The sequence below is a fragment of the Poecilia formosa genome, unplaced genomic scaffold (assembly GCF_000485575.1).
Source record: "Poecilia formosa unplaced genomic scaffold, Poecilia_formosa-5.1.2 Scaffold148, whole genome shotgun sequence".
Lineage (NCBI taxonomy): Eukaryota > Metazoa > Chordata > Actinopteri > Cyprinodontiformes > Poeciliidae > Poecilia > Poecilia formosa.
Genome location: NW_006800087.1, coordinates 1124276 through 1143679, shown reverse-complemented (window position 1 = coordinate 1143679; position 19404 = coordinate 1124276). Strand labels below are relative to the sequence as shown.

Genomic DNA, 19404 nt, shown 5'->3' with positions numbered 1-19404 from the left:
TATATAAATAAAACACTGGACACTTCTTTAACAAAAAATAAATAAACAAATCTGTCAGAGATAATGTCTCCTGCAACTATTCCTTAAAAAATTTGCATTTTTGGTTCCAAGTATGATCTTTCATAAACAAATAATAATTTAAAAAAAAGATATGTCTCTTGGGAAGCCACATGCCGATAGCACTGCTACTTTTTAATCTTTCTTTTAAGTAAAGCAAACCACCCCATCTTTTAAGGAAAACCATGTGCTCAGTGTTGTCAACATGACATTAGGTTAGCTTCATATTAGCAGTTAGCAGCTCTTCAGATAACTTTCGGCTTTGTAAGCAGCCTCACTGTTGACACTTAAAAAGGTGCGACAGCTGAGCAACAGCTTTTATTAGCTGCGTATTAGCAACCATAAAATAACAGAACATGTCGCAACTCCAACCTAAAAGGGGCAATAACAACAGCTTCGGATTTAGGTCAAGAATAATCAAATGGCCTCAAATGTTTGACAGAGTATTTTTGCGAACAGATATATCCTTCATGAAGTATTTCGAAATATCATTTTGCACGAAACGAATCTGAAAGTAGCTACATTAGCCATGTTAGCTCACACCTCCTCCGGGTAATCCAGCGGTCGCGTTGATGCTGCTCTCCGGGAAAGGAGGGACTGATCGCGGCTGCCTCAGCGGCTCTCTCTGGTTGAGCACCGAGGCTTTGGCGTCACCATCTCTGGCGTTAACTGCCAGCGCGGGATCCGCAGGAGCTCCACGGCTTCTCCCGGCTCCAGGAGCTCGATCAAAATTCTCGTTCATGACTGCTTGTTGTTGTCGAGCCTCAAAACAGCATATGAGAGGGATTAAAATAGACTGTTTCCCACGGCTTTATCGACCAGTGTTTATGTGTTATCACTGTAACACCTGTTCTATCTGTCTTTCATAGTGGCCTTTTTCTGATCGGCTGTAAGCTAGCAGCATAACTTTTCATACTACTTCCTTTCACAACAAACTTGCTGCCCATGACTTATTTATCGGTCAAAAGGAAAGTGTCTTCCTCTAGTGGCGTGGAGTGGAAGTTCAGTATGGCAATTAGTTTTAAGAAATAATCAAATCACTTTCATACCTACAATTTTTTTCTTAATAGAAGTATCTATGGAGAGGCTTCAAAAAAGATAAAGGTCTAAGTTTCTGTTTTAATTTTTTGGGCTGCATATTAGACCTATGTAGACTGCAATTATCAAGATTATTTCTTCCAACTAAAAAAATATTTAGAAAGGAATGAAGAGATTGTGGCAATTGAGAAAAAAATCGGACTTTTTTCTCTCAAAAATCTGAGATTAAAATTGGAATTAGATCATTTCAAAATGTTTCCAAATTTTCACTACGGATAACTTTGATGCTATAAGTTCTACTAAGACATCCAAAATATTATTTCTCCTACTGTTAATGTACTGGTGGATATACAAAGCAAATACATCACATTTATAGGGAAACTTGGCTTTTTCTAAGAAATAAAAACATTAAAGATATCTTTAATATTTTTTGTTACTAGGATAGCTGGTAGTTAGAATAGCTAAAATGTTCATCTTGACTGAAAGAAATAATTTTATCTCATCTACTTGAAATGTCCTGTTTTCCAATTTATGATAAGTTGGATTGCCATAGCCGACCTACAGAAACTATTTATTAAAAAGTTTATGCAAATTAAATTATATCTATTATCCATTAAAAAAGATACAATACACATTCCCCCACCTTTCATTTGACTCGTCTCTGAAGTAAAAACTTTTTCAGATGGAAATCTTAAAAGAACAAAGAACATAGACCAAATTGAATATTGTTTTTTTTTCATTCCACTTTAAATAAGTAGTTGTTTTTATCTATAGCGCCAGCTGATGATTGTTTTTAACTAATACAAATTAGATTTAACAACAAATAAATAAAAGAAAAATGTGACGCAATAGACGACTTGTGTTTTTCATCAATGCAAAAAAAGGGATTCATTTGAAAATGTCATTTGTACATATTTTCAGTCTTCTTTTGAATTTTCAAAATGATAGAAAGCTTCCTTTAATGTTTACAGTTGATATTTTCTACTTTTGTTTTATTATCTTAGTAAGAAAATACCCCATTTTAAAATGTCTATGCACAGTTCTTTAAAAGAAGGCAAAAACAAAAACAAACAAACAAAACAAATTTCCTCAATAAATATCAAAGGCATGACCAATCTGTCCTCGTTTTCCATGGAGTTAGTTGTTGTTGGCTTGCAACTTCAACAGTTTCCAAAATAGACTTTCGTGATGATAAAACTCATCTCAGCTTTTTAAACTGCCAAAAGTTTGAGATCAGTAACACATTTTTTCCACCACAGAATAAGTAGATTATGGAATTAAGCACCTCTCATCAGACCTCTCTCAGTAGCAGCCTTCTCCAAACATGTGTTGCACCAGACATCCCAACGTAAGCATTCATTAGTTGTTTTTGGCCTCCAGGCATTTTCCACTTGTTTCCCAAAGCTGGATCGCATTATGCTACAGAGAATGCCTGAGCCGCAAATTCAGAGACCCACTCTGATAAAAGATTATTCCAGTATTGCTGCTGTTTTCTCCCATTCCAGATTCTTGGAGAGAGTTCAAACATTCACAGGTCTTGAGAATGTGAAGATGACGAATGACTGGGATTTGTGTGTGGATGAGGTTCTCCCTGGCTGGTTACTCACTTCATCATTAACTGCTTTTATTGTATTGGTTCCCCAGCAACATGAAGCTGAGTAAAATTTTATGAAAAGCATAAAACAGGAATATGAAGGTCGCGAAACAATAAATGCAAAATCTGAACAGATTAGAGACGGGATCTGGAAAAAATGAGCTAATTTAATATTCCATTATATAATCTCACGATTTAAACCTTTCAATAAAATTCTGATTTGGAAATAAACAAAGAGCAGCTGCTGAAGTTTCAACAATAAAATTGTCCCCATACAGATTTCTTCTATTTTTGGGGACTGAAGGAGGATTCTCAGATAACAAAGCACCATTTTACTCTAAATATAGGATAACCTGAGGAAATTCGACATGCAGTTTTTAAAGAGATGATACAATTTATTAAGAGACAAAAGTTATGCAGACCAAATTTGCCCAGTGTGAAAAAAACAACAACAACAACAACAACAATAACAACCGTGATTCTTGTCAAATCATGAAGCAATAACCTCACTGCTCCAGTCCACACCCAGGTCTGATTATAGTCAGACTGGTTACCTAAACAGAACTGCTATGACAACTTGAAGTAAGCTAACAATAAACAAAAAGGCAACAAACAGCATCACACTATCTGCAAATAGAGAAAAGGTTAAAAGGAGGTCAAAGTCCCCAAATTACTCCAATAGAGAACTGCTGACTCACCTGAAGGTCAGAAAAAAATGAGAACATCATCTTTGTCTCTGCAGACTTCTCTTGCCTGAGTTATGGTCAATGTACATAATTCAATATTGAGGGGAAAAAAGAATAGACAGAAATAGCAACCATTGGAGATTTCTCAGGTAAAATCAAATTCTGAAAAAAAAAAGAAAAAGAAAGAAAGAAAAAAACAAGCTGGTCATTTTCAGATAAAAACATCTTGATGATCTCTGAGACTTTTGAGAGAAAATATAGAATGTGAAGTGTATTTTGCCTGGTGTGTGTTTTGTCTGGCGTGTGTCATGTTACATTTGATATGAAATTGTCAAAAACAACATCATACCCAGAGTGGTCAGCACCATAATGACTCATAACTGGCGGAACCATGGATTCTGCTCTTCTCCAGAAAATCCCAAAGCAGAACGTTTGTCAGTCATTTTATGATGTTAAGTTCAAGAATACTTTGGTTCTGCATCAGGGCAATGATCCAAAAATCACAGACAAATCCTCCTCTAAACAGCAACTTGCACATATAGCAGGAACTGATACCGTACTCAGTGCAGGACAATCACATGACCATTCACCACCCATAGTTTCATTTCATATGTGTTTTATCTTTAATAAAAAAAAATTAAATTGCCCATATTGTAATTCTCAGATGGTTGAACTCACCTTCGTTTAGGTTCCAGAAAAAATAATGGATGGTTCTGGTTTTATCACGGAAATAAACATTTTTCAAAAAGACTTAAAAAAATATGAATCAGTAATAACCTCCTTCTATTTTGTCATGAGTCGACCACAAATGTTAACGTATTTCACTGGGATTTTAAGTGGTAGACTCATAAGTAGTGCATTTCTATGAAGCAGATGGAAAACTAATGTTTGCATGCCAGTACCTTTTACTGGTATACCTTCTACTGGTATTGCAGCTGCTAGTCTTTTGGGGTGAGTCAGTCAGCTTTGCACATCAACAGACTGGAACATCAGTTCATTTTTCAGCGAAATTCCTCATGCTCAGTCACATTTAATGGAGAGTAGCAGTAAACATCAATTTTCAAGTCTTCATTCAGAATCCAATTTTACTTTACATCCTGACTTTTATTAAACCATTGAGACACCTGAACTGAATGTTTAGGATTAGAGTCCTGCTGGAAGGTGACCCTCCACCCCAGGCTCACGTCTGCAGCAGGTTTTCTTCCAGGATTGTTCTGTCTTCCATTATTCCATCAACAGTTTTGCTGTATTTTCTGAAACAGACAAACAAACAAAAATGTCTTCACAGCATTAGGCTCCTTTGCCATGCTTTAGAATAGAGATTGTGTGTTAAGGGTGATGTACGGTTGCTACTTTCCTGTCACACAGTACTTTAAGCCAAAAGGTTGGTCTCATCTGTCCAGAGCTTCTTCTGCAGGTTTGCTGTGCCTTGTGTTAAACAGCAAATTGGATCTCTAAGGATTTTTTCTCCACTACATCTTTTTTCTCTGCCACTAATCCATATTTGATCAGATTTGTTAAATACTTTAATGTTTAGTCAGCAGATTTTCCTCACTGAGCTGTGGCTGTCTGGAGAAACTCATTCAGTCTCTTGGCTGCTTTTCCAATTAATACTCCCTTTTTTGGATCTTTCAGTTTATTTAGCTTGACCTCTCTTGATTTAGCTGTTCTGTCTTGGTGCCTTAATATTAGCATTTATAGATTTCAGACAAACTCTGCTTTAAACGTCTACGTGACTTCATCCTCATTCCTACTGCTTGGTGTCCTTGCTGTTGGTTTTCCTCAAAGAAACCAGATCAAAGGTGATTTTAATTTAAGGGTATCAAAAATAAAGTGGATTAAGTACAATCCCCTTTAAAGTTATTAACTACGTTTTGCCAGTCTATAACTTAAAAATCTGAGTAAAATATATGAAAGTCGTTTTTTAAATGAGGAATGTCCAACTTCCAGAGGTGGAAGTTGGAAGCTTAGAAATTTAGCTTCAACCTCAAACACATACTGTATCTTTGTGTTCTCCAAAGATTAAGAGAAGAAATTCAGATTGATGTTTTCTTTCTAGTTGTTGTTCTAGTCAGGAACCAACGAAGAGTTTCAGAAGGAAGATGTTGGGTCTGTCTGTCCTTCTTCCGTGTCTCCGTCTTCCTCTTCCACTCCTCCTCTGTTTTTTCTAACTGTCTGTGAGATAGATGCTCGAAAAGGCAGGATAAGAGAACATGAGGCCCGGAAGCCTGTGGTGTTAATGTTCCCCGCACAGTCTTTTCATCTGCCATCAGGACAGCTGTCATTGATTAGTGTGTTTGTAAATGATTGCTGAGGGAAGTGGGCGGTCAGACGCAGGTCATATCTCTTTTTTTTTTTCTCCTCCCTCACACACACTCAGATCCTCCTCCTTAAACCTCCTTTGCATAGAGGATCTGGATAAGCGTGACAAAGTTGATTTTATTTTTATTTTATTATTATAAAATGTAGTTGATTTCTATCTGTTCCACAATCAGGAATTGTTGCTGCAGAAATGGGATGACATTAGGAAATGATGTCAATATCTACAGGTCACACCGGGGAAGTTGACTCCCCGCGATTTTGTTGTGGTTTGTTTCCCTGTTTGTTTGGGAACTAATCATTAGCAGAATGGTTCCCACATGGAGGATCTGGCCGAGCATTAATGACTGCTATTTGTCCCTCCCTACCTCAGACTAAGCCAGATAAGAATAAGACCTACTCTGACCTGAATGCTTGCCAGTGTTTCTCAGGACATGTGCTGATACTTTGCTTTTTTTTTATTTTTTCTGCAGCTTTCTGTGCCCTTTGTGTGAGAAGGAACAAACATCCACACTGCTGCAGAGAAGAATCGTAGTTTTATTTTCACATGATAGAGAGATCCTATAAAAAGTAGAACGCAGAGGATTGCTGGTGTTCTTTCCAGTTAAATATCTCACAAAAATAAATAAATCAATAAAATTCAGCCAAAACTCAGTGGTTAAGTATCAAACAATTATTTTAAATGTGCTTTAATTCTTAATATTTCATGCTGTCATGATAATCTGATTTTTACCTTTGCCATTTTCTGCCAGACCTTGTTCCCTGCCTCTCTGGAGAAGTTGGATTATAAATACCATATTTCGATACATCTAGCTTGGATAGTATCTTCTCTGTCGTCCACAGACTTCAGCTTCAAACTGTTTGGCACAGTAAAAAAAAATAAAGATGACCCCTGCTTTTGGTGCCACTCAAAACTCAGATTAACATCTCTCACCTAAAGGAAATAAGCAATCTCAACCAAATCAGAGTTCACGTCGTTTAACAGTGTTAGTGCCTTTTTCTTTTCCCAAATGAGAGATTTTTCAACGCATGTCTTTGATTCATGGTTGTCTGGTATTTAAAACCTCTCATGTCCAGTGCTCTGTGTATGTGTTTCCACTCCAGGTGGGCTCCTTGGTTCACACCATCATTGGAAGGAAGTGGGTTGATGTTTTCTTCCTCCGGGTTTTCATTCCCCTCAGCGGCTTTCCATGGACGTTCAGCCCCACAAACATCTGCCGCTTCTTGTTCTTCCACTCAGCCGAAGCGTAGGTGTTGTAGCCGTTCTCCTCGATGCGCTCCTTCAGCTTGCAGTCGACACCAAACTCTCTCTGCAAAATCAGAAGCATGTTTATGTCAGACGAGGTGAAAAATTGGTCATTTTCCAGCACAGATCAATTTTTGTCATAAAACACTATGTTTCAAAGTTATTAACTAGGTTTTGCCAGTCTATAATCTCACAGGAAGTGCATTCCTGTGAGATTATTGTGTGTTGAAAAGTAAAACTCCTTAAGCAGTAAACAACACATTTTCACTTATTTTAGTAGTTTAGAATAATTCAAGCAGAATCGTGCATCTCGGGATGCACGGTACAAACGATGGACATTAACCATCTGCATCTTCACAAACACCATTAAGTTTGTTACTATGTTGGCCAAACAAGTAAATAACATAAAATCTACATTATCAACTCCTCAGTAAAGTAAGTTGTCCTAAAAGTCACTAATAACTAAATTATGTCATCACCAAATGTGTATAACCAGTTAAGGCAGATTTAGGTTTAAAAGAATATTTTATTTTCATTAGCATTCCATTTTGGTTGTTTCTGAGTGACACTGGAATTATCTACAAAATCTAACATGGGCATTAATCATCTAAGAAACCAGGAGCAAACTCAGGTTTCATGAGTGATAAAATTCTATGATTATTTGTATTTGTTTGAATTGTTTTAAATGGCGAAAAGCAGCTGAGATAAAGGGTCAGTATGACGGATAACACCATGCTGTGAATCATTTCATCTCCTACAAGCTCACAGCAATCTGGCAATGTTCTACTGGAGGTAAGAGAACTATTGTTGACAATACCTACACAGGATCTCACTTCAAAACACCCAAACCACTAATTTGATGGATGTTGCATGCTTTGCCCTATTCTGCATTTTGTCTTTGGACAAGCTGTGTGATTGCATAGCTCTCCTGCAGGTCTGCATGTGTCCACAGGCCTGATTGTGGATTTGATCCAACTGGCATGGAGGTAAAGATCAGGTTGCCCGCAATAAAAACCGAACAATCTAACACTATCTGTCTCTGTGGAGCATTCAGATTGACCTCTGACTTGGATACTAACCGCTCCGTACAGCTCTCCTTTCCTGCTGATGGCCAGATAGTAGTTGCTGTTCAGCCCTTTAATGGCCACCACTCCCACTTCCACTGATGTGATTTCCAAAATACCTAAGAAATACAAAAAAAGGTTACATCATTATATGGTGATTATCAAAATAAACAAACAATCCCCTTGCATGCACCATGACTTCATAAAGGATCTCTGGATTGCTGGAACATTTACAAGATGACGTCAAATTCAGATCTGCACATCCCATATACTTATTTTGTTTTCCACACACTTCTTTAGTGTGTTGCTGACGTTTGAAAGAAAAAATACAGAGAAATCCATTGTAAATTGTCTCAATTACAAGCATTTGAATGACTTGAATGTGATTTGAGATTTTGCAGCATTTAGATCATCTTTAAAAAATTTCCAGCTTCATTATTTGTACTCTTGGACTTTAACACAACTGGTTTTCAGACTTTACTAGCAAACAACCATGAAATAATTAAATATGTGAGGAAATGAATATGTATTTTTGCCAATAAGACAAATATGTTTAATAATGTAAACAATTTTATTTTATACATTATTTATTCATTAATTTTGATTTTTTTTTTGTTTTTGTTCCCACCACAACCCAAAACTGACAGATTCATTCTTTTCGTTTAATTGTGTAACCTTTGGACATCCATAAACTAGCGAGGTGACAATGAATTTCATTAATTGTATAGCAGCAATGATTTTTGTGACCCTCATATAAGTCACTACTACGGTGACTTCCCATTATTTCTTTAAATGGATAGAAAAAAAAATCATGACATAAAGTTATACATTTTCTATAAATTGCGTTAAGAGTAAAATAATGCAAAAGAAGAAATAGATGGTGACAGCTGTAAAAAGATTGTGCAGATAAGATTATTTCATGTTCTGCTTGTGTCCAGTGTACCATCATTTCAACAACAAGTTTTAATTAGGTCTGAAAATAAGGAAAAATTCTAAAATAATAATAATAAGAAAATAGGACATTTTTTTATGTGAAAACTTGGGAGCAGATTAAAAAATCTGCTTATTGTTGAAAAACAGGATTTCAGAAACAGAGTGTTTTAGATTTATATTCTTTACCATAATTCAGTGTTGGCAGTGCCCTGTTATCCTCTGGGCCCAGAGCAGCAGTGTTTGCTCACACCTGGGGTTGACTCTGACTCTTCTTTTATCCTGCCTGTGTTTATCCACCGTACATCACTATTAGTTTATGCATATCTTTTTTTGCAAATAAGTACTATTAAGGTTTTGGAGTACCACCTCAGGCAGCCCAAATACCAGCAGCGTTACTTGTTTCAGGACCATGGATCTGAATGACTAGTGACCTTCAAAGTGCAGTACATTTACATGTGGGAATATGTGGGAGTTCTTTTTAAGGTTACAATTATTCCTGAGCACATTTATCATTTTGGTGATATTATAAAGTTAGTTTACAGCCTACACCTGCGTAACAGATTCCAGCTGCACAGGTCATTTTGTTGGAAAATTAATAGGTGGATTCCACAGAGAATCTCTGGCTGTTTATGCTCTGTTTGGTATTTAGGCTACACAAATAATTTGGGTTTCTCATAGGCTGGCAGAGGGGTTAATTTATACCTGGGGTAACAAGCGTGTGTTTTTCCTGCAGACAGCCACGATTATTTGTGTGGTCTCAGTATCAGAGGTCAGAGAGATATAACTTCCTAATGTGTCCTCTGACCACAGAGCCCACTTGTCTCGTGTTTTGCTGCTGGTGTGTGTTTGTGAGAGAGTCCTGCTGGTTCCCATGACATGTTTGATTTCTTGCCGCCCTCCCTGACTTCCTTTCCCCACTTCCTGTGAGCTGTCGTTATTTTATCTCGATAAGCATCCATGTGTAGGCACACGCAGACACACACACGCACACGCACACACACACGCACACAGACGGAGACCGGCGTGGGGGCGTGAACTCCGGAGAGTCAATGACATCCTTTGATCAGATCTGCAGTCCCGTCTGTGTCTGATGACTGTTTGTGTGGCGCTCTGGTCCACTGTCGCTCCCACTCTCCTCTGCCTGAGGTCTCCAGCCGTGTACATGAGTGGACAGTGGAGAATCCAGGTGTGCCACCACCCCCTCCAAAAGAACAAATACCCCTCTTAAATATACAGCAACTTCCCTCCTTGTCCGTGAGGTCTTGGCTGTATCAGTTTCTAGTTCAAACGGTGGCACCTCGGGGCTGTGAGGTCTGAAGCCACAAGGCGGTGGTGGGGACTGTGACACAACGGCCATTGAAGATCTGAGTGGAGCTGGTTTTCTGTAAGGGATCGGATGTCAGGTATGGAGTGAGGATGTAAGACAATCTATGGCAGTCTCTGGCTGCTCTGTAAACATGGGAGGGATGAAAGGAAGGAGAACAGAGGAGGACAGAGGAGCCATGACAGTGAGACTGGGGGTGGAGTGAGGATTAGAAAGGCTGTAATGATCACTGATCAAAGTCAGCCACCGGAGGCAGGGGCGAGACAGGTTGTATATACACACACGCACGCGTGCTAATGTGCACACACACATGCATGCACACACACACACACACACACACACACACACACCTACACACACACACTCGGCATGCACATGCATAAGAAAATGTAGCAGGTGAATGTGCTTTTCTACAAATGTTGGAGGAAAATAACCAATAACTACCATTTTTAAGAGGCTATCTAGACCAAAATTTATATATTGTGGCTTTTGTTTTCCCTTTGAATATTGTATGTATTTCCTGTTTGGAATTACAGCACCTAATTACATGCTGGTTGTGAAACAGATTAAGCCAGTAGGAACTGAAGGTGGGCTTTTTTTCCACAGTGGTATGCCAAAAACAAAATTGTTGCACTTAGCAGCTTGTAGCATTTTGATGTTTTTCTTTTTTTTTTTTTCTTTTTTTTTTCACCCAAAGGTTGATTTCACACTGCTTCTTATCTTGCCAAGTATGTAAAAGTCAGCTTTAGGGTGGAAAATGTATAATTTGCAACTGTGTCAGGAAAAAAACAAACAAAAAAAAACTAGGTTGCCATGATACCAGTGTGTTGTTGTCTAATCTAACCAGCCAGGGAAGAAAGTTAAGCATTATACATATATATAAATAAATTCATCAGGACAGATTAATGTGCCATGATGCCAACATCTTATTTATTAATTTATTAATTTTTTTTTCTAACTTAATGATCACCTCAACCCCTTAGAGTGAAGGTTCTATACTCTGTCTATGAATCGAGCCAAATGGTTAATATTAGTTGAAAGACAGTATTCAGACTCCCATCAGTTGGAGCATCTCAAAGTATTCGTCATGCTGAGGTGAGTGAATCTACATCAGCGCAAATAGAACGTTTGCATAGCACAAAATGATATGAGGTAAACAGAAAATGTCCTGTACTTGTAATTTTGCTTCATCCAGCCCAGAGGATTCCAAAGTGCTTTACATTACATTCATTCACACATTCACAAGTATTATAACTACTAAGTTGTTATAGACTGTAGCCAAAGATGCCCTGGGGCAGTCTGACAGAAGCGAGACTGCAATGCAGTTGAGACAATGGGCCCTCTGACCACCAGCAGCAGGCAGGGCAGTGAAGTAGCTTGTCCAAGGACACAATGACTAAGACAGATGAAGCCAGGCTGCAACCCACCAATTACAGGATGAGCTCCTATTCCTGTTCCCCTGTCACCCCCAGATATCATTCTTGTATTATAGGATCACTGCTGTGAAATTTGAATGAGCATTTGTGTAAATTTTCTAGCACTGGTGCATAAGTTGTAACACTCATAACACTATTTTTTTTTACAGGTTTTACATGTTCTTGACCATCTACATTTGTTCTACTGTTAAAGAAATGTGGGACAACATCTTTGAGTAATGCAGGGATAAACAGCCCTTCCTGCAGTCACAGTATAATATTTGGAGATACAAACATTTCTCATGTTTCTTTTCAATTGATCTTTCGCTTTTTTTATCTTAAACATGAAAATAAATTCAAAATGCAATTTTTTTGCTCATCTGAATTTGTCCTCAAAATAGCAAAATCTACGGTGGCCACCATAAAAATCTTCCATTTCAACAACTATTTTTTTTTTTCCTGACCTGTTTCTGATGAGAAAAAACATTTAACAAAACCTGCGCAGACCGAGCAAACAGTTGATAATGGCCTCACTTGAGACCCATATGAAAAGTTTTATGTGTCTTTTTTCAGACACCCAGAAGACCACTGTCTTTATTTGCTTTGATTAAAAAAAGATCAGTGTGCATCCAGCGCATTCAACTAGAAAACAACATACACACACACATACACACACACACACACGCACACGCACACACACACGCACACACACACACACATACACACTTCATGAGCTACGTTGCAAAGTGCGCTGAACACATGGCCTACATCCCATGCATACACTAACACTCAATCTTGACAGGCTCCCCCTCTCACACCATCAAGGATAATGAGCTAAACTGTTTCACCACCAGGCGTTAGACTGGCTCTTATTTGGCAATCTTTCACTCATCACTTAAACTTACTAGTTGCCTATAAATATAAAAGAAGTCAGCTGTGAATCATAGATATTTTAATTACACACTCAGACAGTGGAGATAGCTACTTAGCTGACTTTAGGACTTTATCTCCCTCCCATTCTCACTGCCTCTGTAACCTCTGCACAGGCCCCTGGCGGGCTGGAAAGCCATGTGGGACAGTTTTACACTGGCATCCCCATAAATCTGTGGGAGGCTGGATACTGGCTCTGTAACACAGAGAGAGCTGGGTCTCTGCAGAGTCAACTGCAACGCTTGAAACCAAATATCCGCACATCCAACGCACCATTTAAAATAGACCAAATATACCAATGCTTACCATTTTGTAAGCAGAATAGGTAGGAAAATCCTGCTTGTCACTTCAAGAGATCATGAGGGGTCCTCTACAAAAGACGCCGTTTCTGGGATCATGCCTAGCCCCAGGGGCCAGAAAAAGAAGACTGAAGCTGCTGTTGTGTAGTATTCTTTACCATGTGAACCTGATAGTTCACATGGTAAATAATCCACACACAGTGTCCCTAGACCCCCTTAGGACACAGCTTGTTCATGGCACCACCATTGATACAGAAGATGCACACCTTTGATGTGGCTACAATGACGTTCAGTCAGCTTATTCATGAACTTGTACCTCTAGAGGATCTCCCTTTCACCTCCCACCCTGGTGAAGACTAAATGACTTTTCAAAAAAAAAAAAAAAAAAAAAAAGTCTTTATTAATAAAGATTTACTGAATCTTTATTTTGATTCAGTAAAAACAAAGACAAAGAAGCAATTCACCCTCCAAACAAACATAAGGTAAATTCGCAAAAAACTGCGTCAGACTTCCTTGCACCACTCCAGTTTTACGACTTAAAAGAAACTGCTAACAAAGGTAGCAGTAAAGGCATCACTTCAATAAAGTTTCTTCTGTCATGACCTTGTCCAAACAAACATCTCCCCTGACATTCTGCTTCCCCCATGCTATTTCCCTTTAGTCACTTTGATTGAATGTGTGGTCAGGCTCTTCCAAGAGGAGAAGTAAAGCTTCGTATATACGCTGACTCTGCGACTGGAAGACTGGGAAAATGAAGAACACGTTTGAACGTGTGCATGTGTCATTTAAAGTGTTTTGCAGATGACAAGCTGTCGAATCCGCACCTTATTAAAACAACATTTTAATATTGCTGAGTTATGTTTGAATGTAAAATAATTAACATGTTTTCTAATTCAAAACTACGATTTTTGTGCTATCCATCACTGCTCTTTAGGGTTCAGAGTTTGATTTAGCATTTTGTACAAATATTTAGGAATCTGAATAGATAATTCTAAATATTTTAAGCTTCATTTTAAAAAGTTGACAGAAAGGTAAAGTTCTGTGAAAGCCCATTTTTAGTGTCTTCTGAGGCTAAGAAAGCTAATTTAGTGAGCCGTCAATTCCTGTCTTTCAAATATTTATGCTTTTCATGGTGCATTTTAATGGCTTTAATGGTAATGCGTATTGGGATCAGGAGTGTGAAATTCACAAAGTTCCACTTTATCTGGACAGGGCTGAATATTTTTTGCTACAGTGTCATAAATAACCATTTTTTTTCCAGTGTTCAAGATCAAATGTCCATCTGGAAATGAAACGTCAATGAGCTACAAGTAAATAGTCAGATAAATATTAGCTGAGTTATTCTGAAAATATATTACTGCATCAGTTTCACTTTCAGTTTCAAGCATTTGGCATCCCAAGATGATTGAATCTCCAATCCAACCCACTTGCATAGTGTAACAAGAGATTGAGAGTAGCTATACTTAAGAAATATTTGAGTCACAATTGTGTAAATACTGTCAAAACTGTCCTAAACATTATGTCCCAAAAAAATCCAAGCCAGCCTAATAATTTGCTACTGAATTGCAAAGAAGATAACAATAATGTGACAGAGGGACAGAAGTATAAGTAAAGATTTGTGTCTGCAAGTTTCTTGATGTTGCTTCACTAGGGTAACGTACTTTACATGATTCCTTCATCACAAACTCTCGTCATAGTCCTGTCATCATCAATATGTCAGATTCAAACATTTTTGGTCTTCACTGTAATTGTGTCAAAATTTAGTATTAATTACTATTTATTTTGTTTCTGAGACCTATTTGGGATCCCTGACTCCTGTTTAGGCCAAAATAACACTAAGTGATCTCCTGTTGTTATTATTCATTAAAGTCATAAAGCTGCATTTTCTTGCAGTAAACTATTAGAGAAAATTACGTTACTATATCTGTTTTTAAAGAAATATACAAACATCTTGTTTGTATGTACAAACATATGACAGCCCAGGTGTCACATGTTTGCAGAAATGTGCAATGTTATGCAGCATCATCCGCCTAAGATGATGCTGTATATCATCTGATATGTAGATGATATACAGCACCAAAATAAATAAATGCCAAAAAAATTTTGGTATTTATTTTTATTACTTTATCTTGTGCCATAATATTATTTTTTTGTTTGGCTGTATCTTATGATGTTTTAATTTGCTCTGCGCTTGGTCAGGAACCTTCTTGTTAATAATATTATAAATCTAAAGTTTTTCCTGGTGAAATAACTCACAAACTGAAAGACATGAATGAAAAAATTGAGAGCATGCATCATTATCTTCTGCTTTATGATCGCACAGCCATGGGGAAAATGTGGGTGCCTGATAGGCGCACACACACGAAGCTCGATGGGAACGCTGGGTTACAAATGAGAATGCTGCCTTACTGACAGATCCAGTGAAACAAACAACGTGTAATCACTTCTAAAGACACTTTTCTTAGAGTGGAAAAAGTCAAACAATTGTCCCAAATGTGACTGAGAATGTGCAATTTACTCCAACCTGCGCTCGCAGAAGAGCAATGTGAGTGGGAGACAACAGAAAGAGAAAAAGAAAAGGAGCCTAAAATATCAATGAGCCTGACATTCATGTGCCCCCCCCCCTTTGCACCAGCCCTGTTCCTCTGTGGCTCTTATCAACGCTGTTTACCCTGGGCTGTGAAGACCGCTTCATAATGGCCCAGTTATCTGCTCCTGCTCCTTTTTAAGCCGACTGAGAGCTACCATCATTGTGCTGAGTGTTTGGACAGGAGAGATATCAGTGAGATGTCTGGTTTAAAAGAAAAGCACAACTCAAATTGAAAATTCTTCTGTCAAACCAGCAGCCTGGGAAAATATGTTTTATTTATCATAGCCAGGTAGTTTCATATCTTTAAACCTTAGCGCTGAATTAATAGTATGTAGATGATGAGGTTCCCATCTTCAGAATTGGCTCCCAATCCCTCTGATTTTATCTTTACATATTAAGAGGTTTTACTTACTGAGTGGGTCATCCTTGCTCTTGGTCCCATTGACTTGTCCATTCCTATCGATCCTCAGGAAAAACTTCTGGAAAGAGAACAACTTTCTCCTACGTATGTCCCCTTGGAGGTGATTGTAGCTGCGCACATGCCTCCCCTGCGGTCCTCCAGCCTGTCCAGACGGGCCCCTGGTGGCTCTAGGTCTAGAGATTAATTTGCTCTCTGAAATGTTCAGTGGAACCCCAGATGTTTCCAGGTCGGGGGACCTCAGTCTGTCTCTGCGGTTCTGACGGCACGCAACCGCAGGAAAGCACAGGGAGAAAGCCAGGAGAGCAACCAACACAGAGAAAGTCGGAGAGGAAAGCAGTCCTGATGACCTTGATCGGAAGCTGGTCCCGGAGCCAGAGTAAGCCCCCAAGCCGGCCCAGGAGCAGAACGAGGCAAATGCAGCCTTACTCCCTCCAGCAGCCCATCTGATCATGGTAGTGTGCTGTGAGGAGGACTAGAGGCAGCCTTAGAGCCTGGGACATGCTGCTGGGGGTGAGGAGAGACTACGAGGGCAGGGAGGGGAGCCCTCCACACTCCAGACTGGCTGAGGTGATCGCACTGCAGTGTCCAAACTTTTCACCACCTGCATAAAGTTGTAGGATATCCAACTGAATTAAATTTGAATATGGAAAACCTGAGAAACACACCCAAGTCTGTGCATTAAAATTGGATATGTCCAAACTGATTATTGTAAAAAAAAAAAAATAAATAAAAAACAGTCATAGATTTCAGAAACAAACCAGGGTTATCCTTGTGATCAGCAGTTCTTTCAGGTTTGCCTGTGATGTTTAAATTGATATCCTGAGTTGCTCCAGAGAGATCATTGAATTTCCAGGCAGTTCATAGTTGTAAAAGAGGAGAGAAAAACCTTAATATCCTAGTAAAATGCTTGCCAAACCTTACAAAAATGTCCCCCGAAAATAAAAATGGGTTCTCTTACATCAACCTGTTTGAAGTAGATGAATCTTGATTTGTCCTCAGGAGTTTTGTTCGGCAAACACTGGACTCAGGACCTAAACATCCAGCTGCATGTCAGACAATCCATCTGTTCTCTTCGGTTGTCCTGCTCCTTTTGTTTTTTTCCTCTCATCTCACTTCCTCTCCTCTTCCCAATGACTCCACCTTCATGCAAAAAACGTCTGGGGAGGTCCCAGGGTTGATCCCGGTTGTTCTTGCCCTTTCCTTGATTTGACAAATTCATTACCTGCAGAGTGACACCAAAATAAATAATATTGTGCTCTGTGGAGGTTACTCAATCCATCCTTCTGAAATTCAACTTCCCTCTAACATATGGGAGCAAGCACTGCTCTGTGTGTGTGTATGTGTGTGTGTGTGTGTGTGTGTGTGTGTGTGTGTGTGTGTGTGTGTGCGTGTGTTTGTGTGTGGGAATCCCTTCCAAACAAAAGTAACATATAAGAGTAGGTGAGAGGTGATGATAGGGTTTATCTTTGTTGATGGTGCTGGGCAGAAAGAAGCAGCCTGATAGCACTGATTCTGTTCCTACAGATGCTGATTGTGATGATGATTGCTTTATTGGTTAATTTAATTAATGCATTATACTGTGTGCTATAGCAAAAATGCCCCATTGGCCATATGTATCTCTCTGCATTTAATGTTGAAGCCTAAGATCCATCCTGCTGCAATGCAGCTGAAAAAGGTAAGATATTTTTGTCTACAGAATATTCTGACTCTTCTGTTTAGTATCAAGTTAGGCGCCATTTTCCCTTAAGAACTTTCATTTCTTTTTACCACAGATTCAACAAGATGTTTGAGACGTTCATGTGAGATTTCAATGACAGAATCGAATGGTTGAAGCAGATTTGTCAGCCTCACATCCACGATGTGAATCTTCTGTCCCACACCATCCAAAATGTGTCATAGACTGAGATCTGGTGTAGACTCTGCAACAGACTGAGAATTGTGGACGCTAATAGAGTGCAAGGAATTCACTTTCATATTTAAGGAACCAGTTTGAGATAATTTGAGCTTTATCCTACCGGACCGAGCCATCAGAAAGAGGGTACACTGTGGCCATGAAGCAATGGACAGCAATGGACACGCTCGGGAGCAATAGTTTGGCTGGTTAAGGTCCAAAGGGTGCCCAGAATGGGTGAGACGGTGTGGCATTGCACCACCAACAGCTGTGAATACCAGGTCGCATAGGTCCATTTTTTGCATGTTGTTTGAAACCTGAGTGAAATCAACTCTCATCAGATCAGGAAACAGTTTTGGAATCTGCAACAATCTAATTTGTTGAGGTTGTGGAAATTGCAGCCTCGGTTTCCTGTTCTTAGTTGGCAGGAGTGGCACCCAGGGTGGTCCTCCTCCCATCTGCCTCATGGTTCAAGGTTTTGTGAGTTCAAACATGTTACTGTGCATTTCTTGGTTATTACAAGTGACAATCTGAGCTAACGTCGCTATTCTAACAACAACAAGACCCAGTCTACAATTTTTTCCCCTTGACTTCTGACATCCACAAAGCATTTTCATCCACACATCTGCAATTCACCGCACATTTTCTTTTCCTTAAATCATCTGCTGCAAACTTGAAGGATGGTTGTGTGTGAAAATCAGCAGGGATGTTCACAGGGAACTCTACACATCAAAATGAGCCTGGCACCACCCACAAGGGGGCATTAAGGGACATTATAGTTTCAAATTAATTATCCCTAAAGGAATTAAAAGAATGTTAATAGTTTTTTGGTTCAGGAAATATTCACTTAGCATTGCTTATAAATGTTGCATGTGAATATTTTAAATAAATGCAATATAAAAATTAAAATACCTTTTTTTCAGTTTCATTGGTTTAAAGATTGATGCATTTTTCCTGCTTGGGTTCATCCCTTGTATAACTGAAGGGCAGATTCACAGCTTCAAGTACAGATGGAGTTAGTAAACCTACAGGGAAGACAAGTTTGTGCTTTCGTTTTTACCTGAACCAACCATTATGATTCAGTAATTCTACGTTCACACTGCAGTAAAAAAGTACATTTTAAAATAAATCACATTTTTTTGGTAGATGTTCTCTTTTTCGCTTTTGTACACTTTTCTTTGTTTTGCGGTGAAAGATTTATGTGGAACATCTACTTCAATCATTTTAGTTTTTTTTATATCTGGCACATCTGCAGTTTTATGGCTCAGTGTGAAGGTGATAAGTATTACAAATTGAAATTGGCCCATTAAGATGTGATAATCCCAACAAGTGTCCATCCTCTTTTATCTCTGTAGATAAAAATCATATTAAGTTACCGTTGTTGCTTCCAGTCTGGATAGCTGATTTATCTCTACCATCTTGCAAAGGCCTCTCTTTTTCCCTTTAAGGCTTTATCGCCGTGTGTTATCTCTCCTGAAATGCTGTAATGCAATGAGGCTATCCAGTTTCAATCACCAGACCTCTGCCTTCCTCTGTGACTCAGGTGTCTGAGTGGCTGTCAGCCAATGAGAGTCGCTGAAAAATTTAGTCCTCAAGG

General features: G+C 38.8%; 2 protein-coding genes across 3 annotated transcripts in view; both read right to left on the bottom strand.

Annotated features, from left to right (window-relative positions):
• Positions 1–998, bottom strand: part of paip1 (poly(A) binding protein interacting protein 1) — a 6884-nt gene extending 5886 nt beyond the window's left edge. The window contains exon 1 of one of the 2 annotated variants that reach the window (XM_016677159.1): positions 601–998. In XM_016677159.1, the coding sequence (XP_016532645.1) occupies positions 601–799 (199 nt within the window). In that variant the 5' untranslated portion in view covers positions 800–998. The remainder of the gene's footprint in view (positions 1–600) is intronic. The other variant, XM_007563541.2, reaches the window with a different exon arrangement.
• Positions 999–6213: 5215 nt separating this feature from the next.
• On the bottom strand, positions 6214–16988 carry fgf10b (fibroblast growth factor 10b). The gene is made up of 3 exons (XM_007563540.2): positions 15908–16988; positions 8020–8123; positions 6214–7004 (listed from the first exon to the last, which is right to left on the bottom strand). Exons 1-3 carry the CDS (start codon positions 16365–16367, stop codon positions 6813–6815), a joined length of 756 nt encoding a protein of 251 aa, XP_007563602.1. The 5' UTR covers positions 16368–16988; the 3' UTR covers positions 6214–6812.
• Between the last annotated feature and the right edge of the window lie 2416 nt (positions 16989–19404).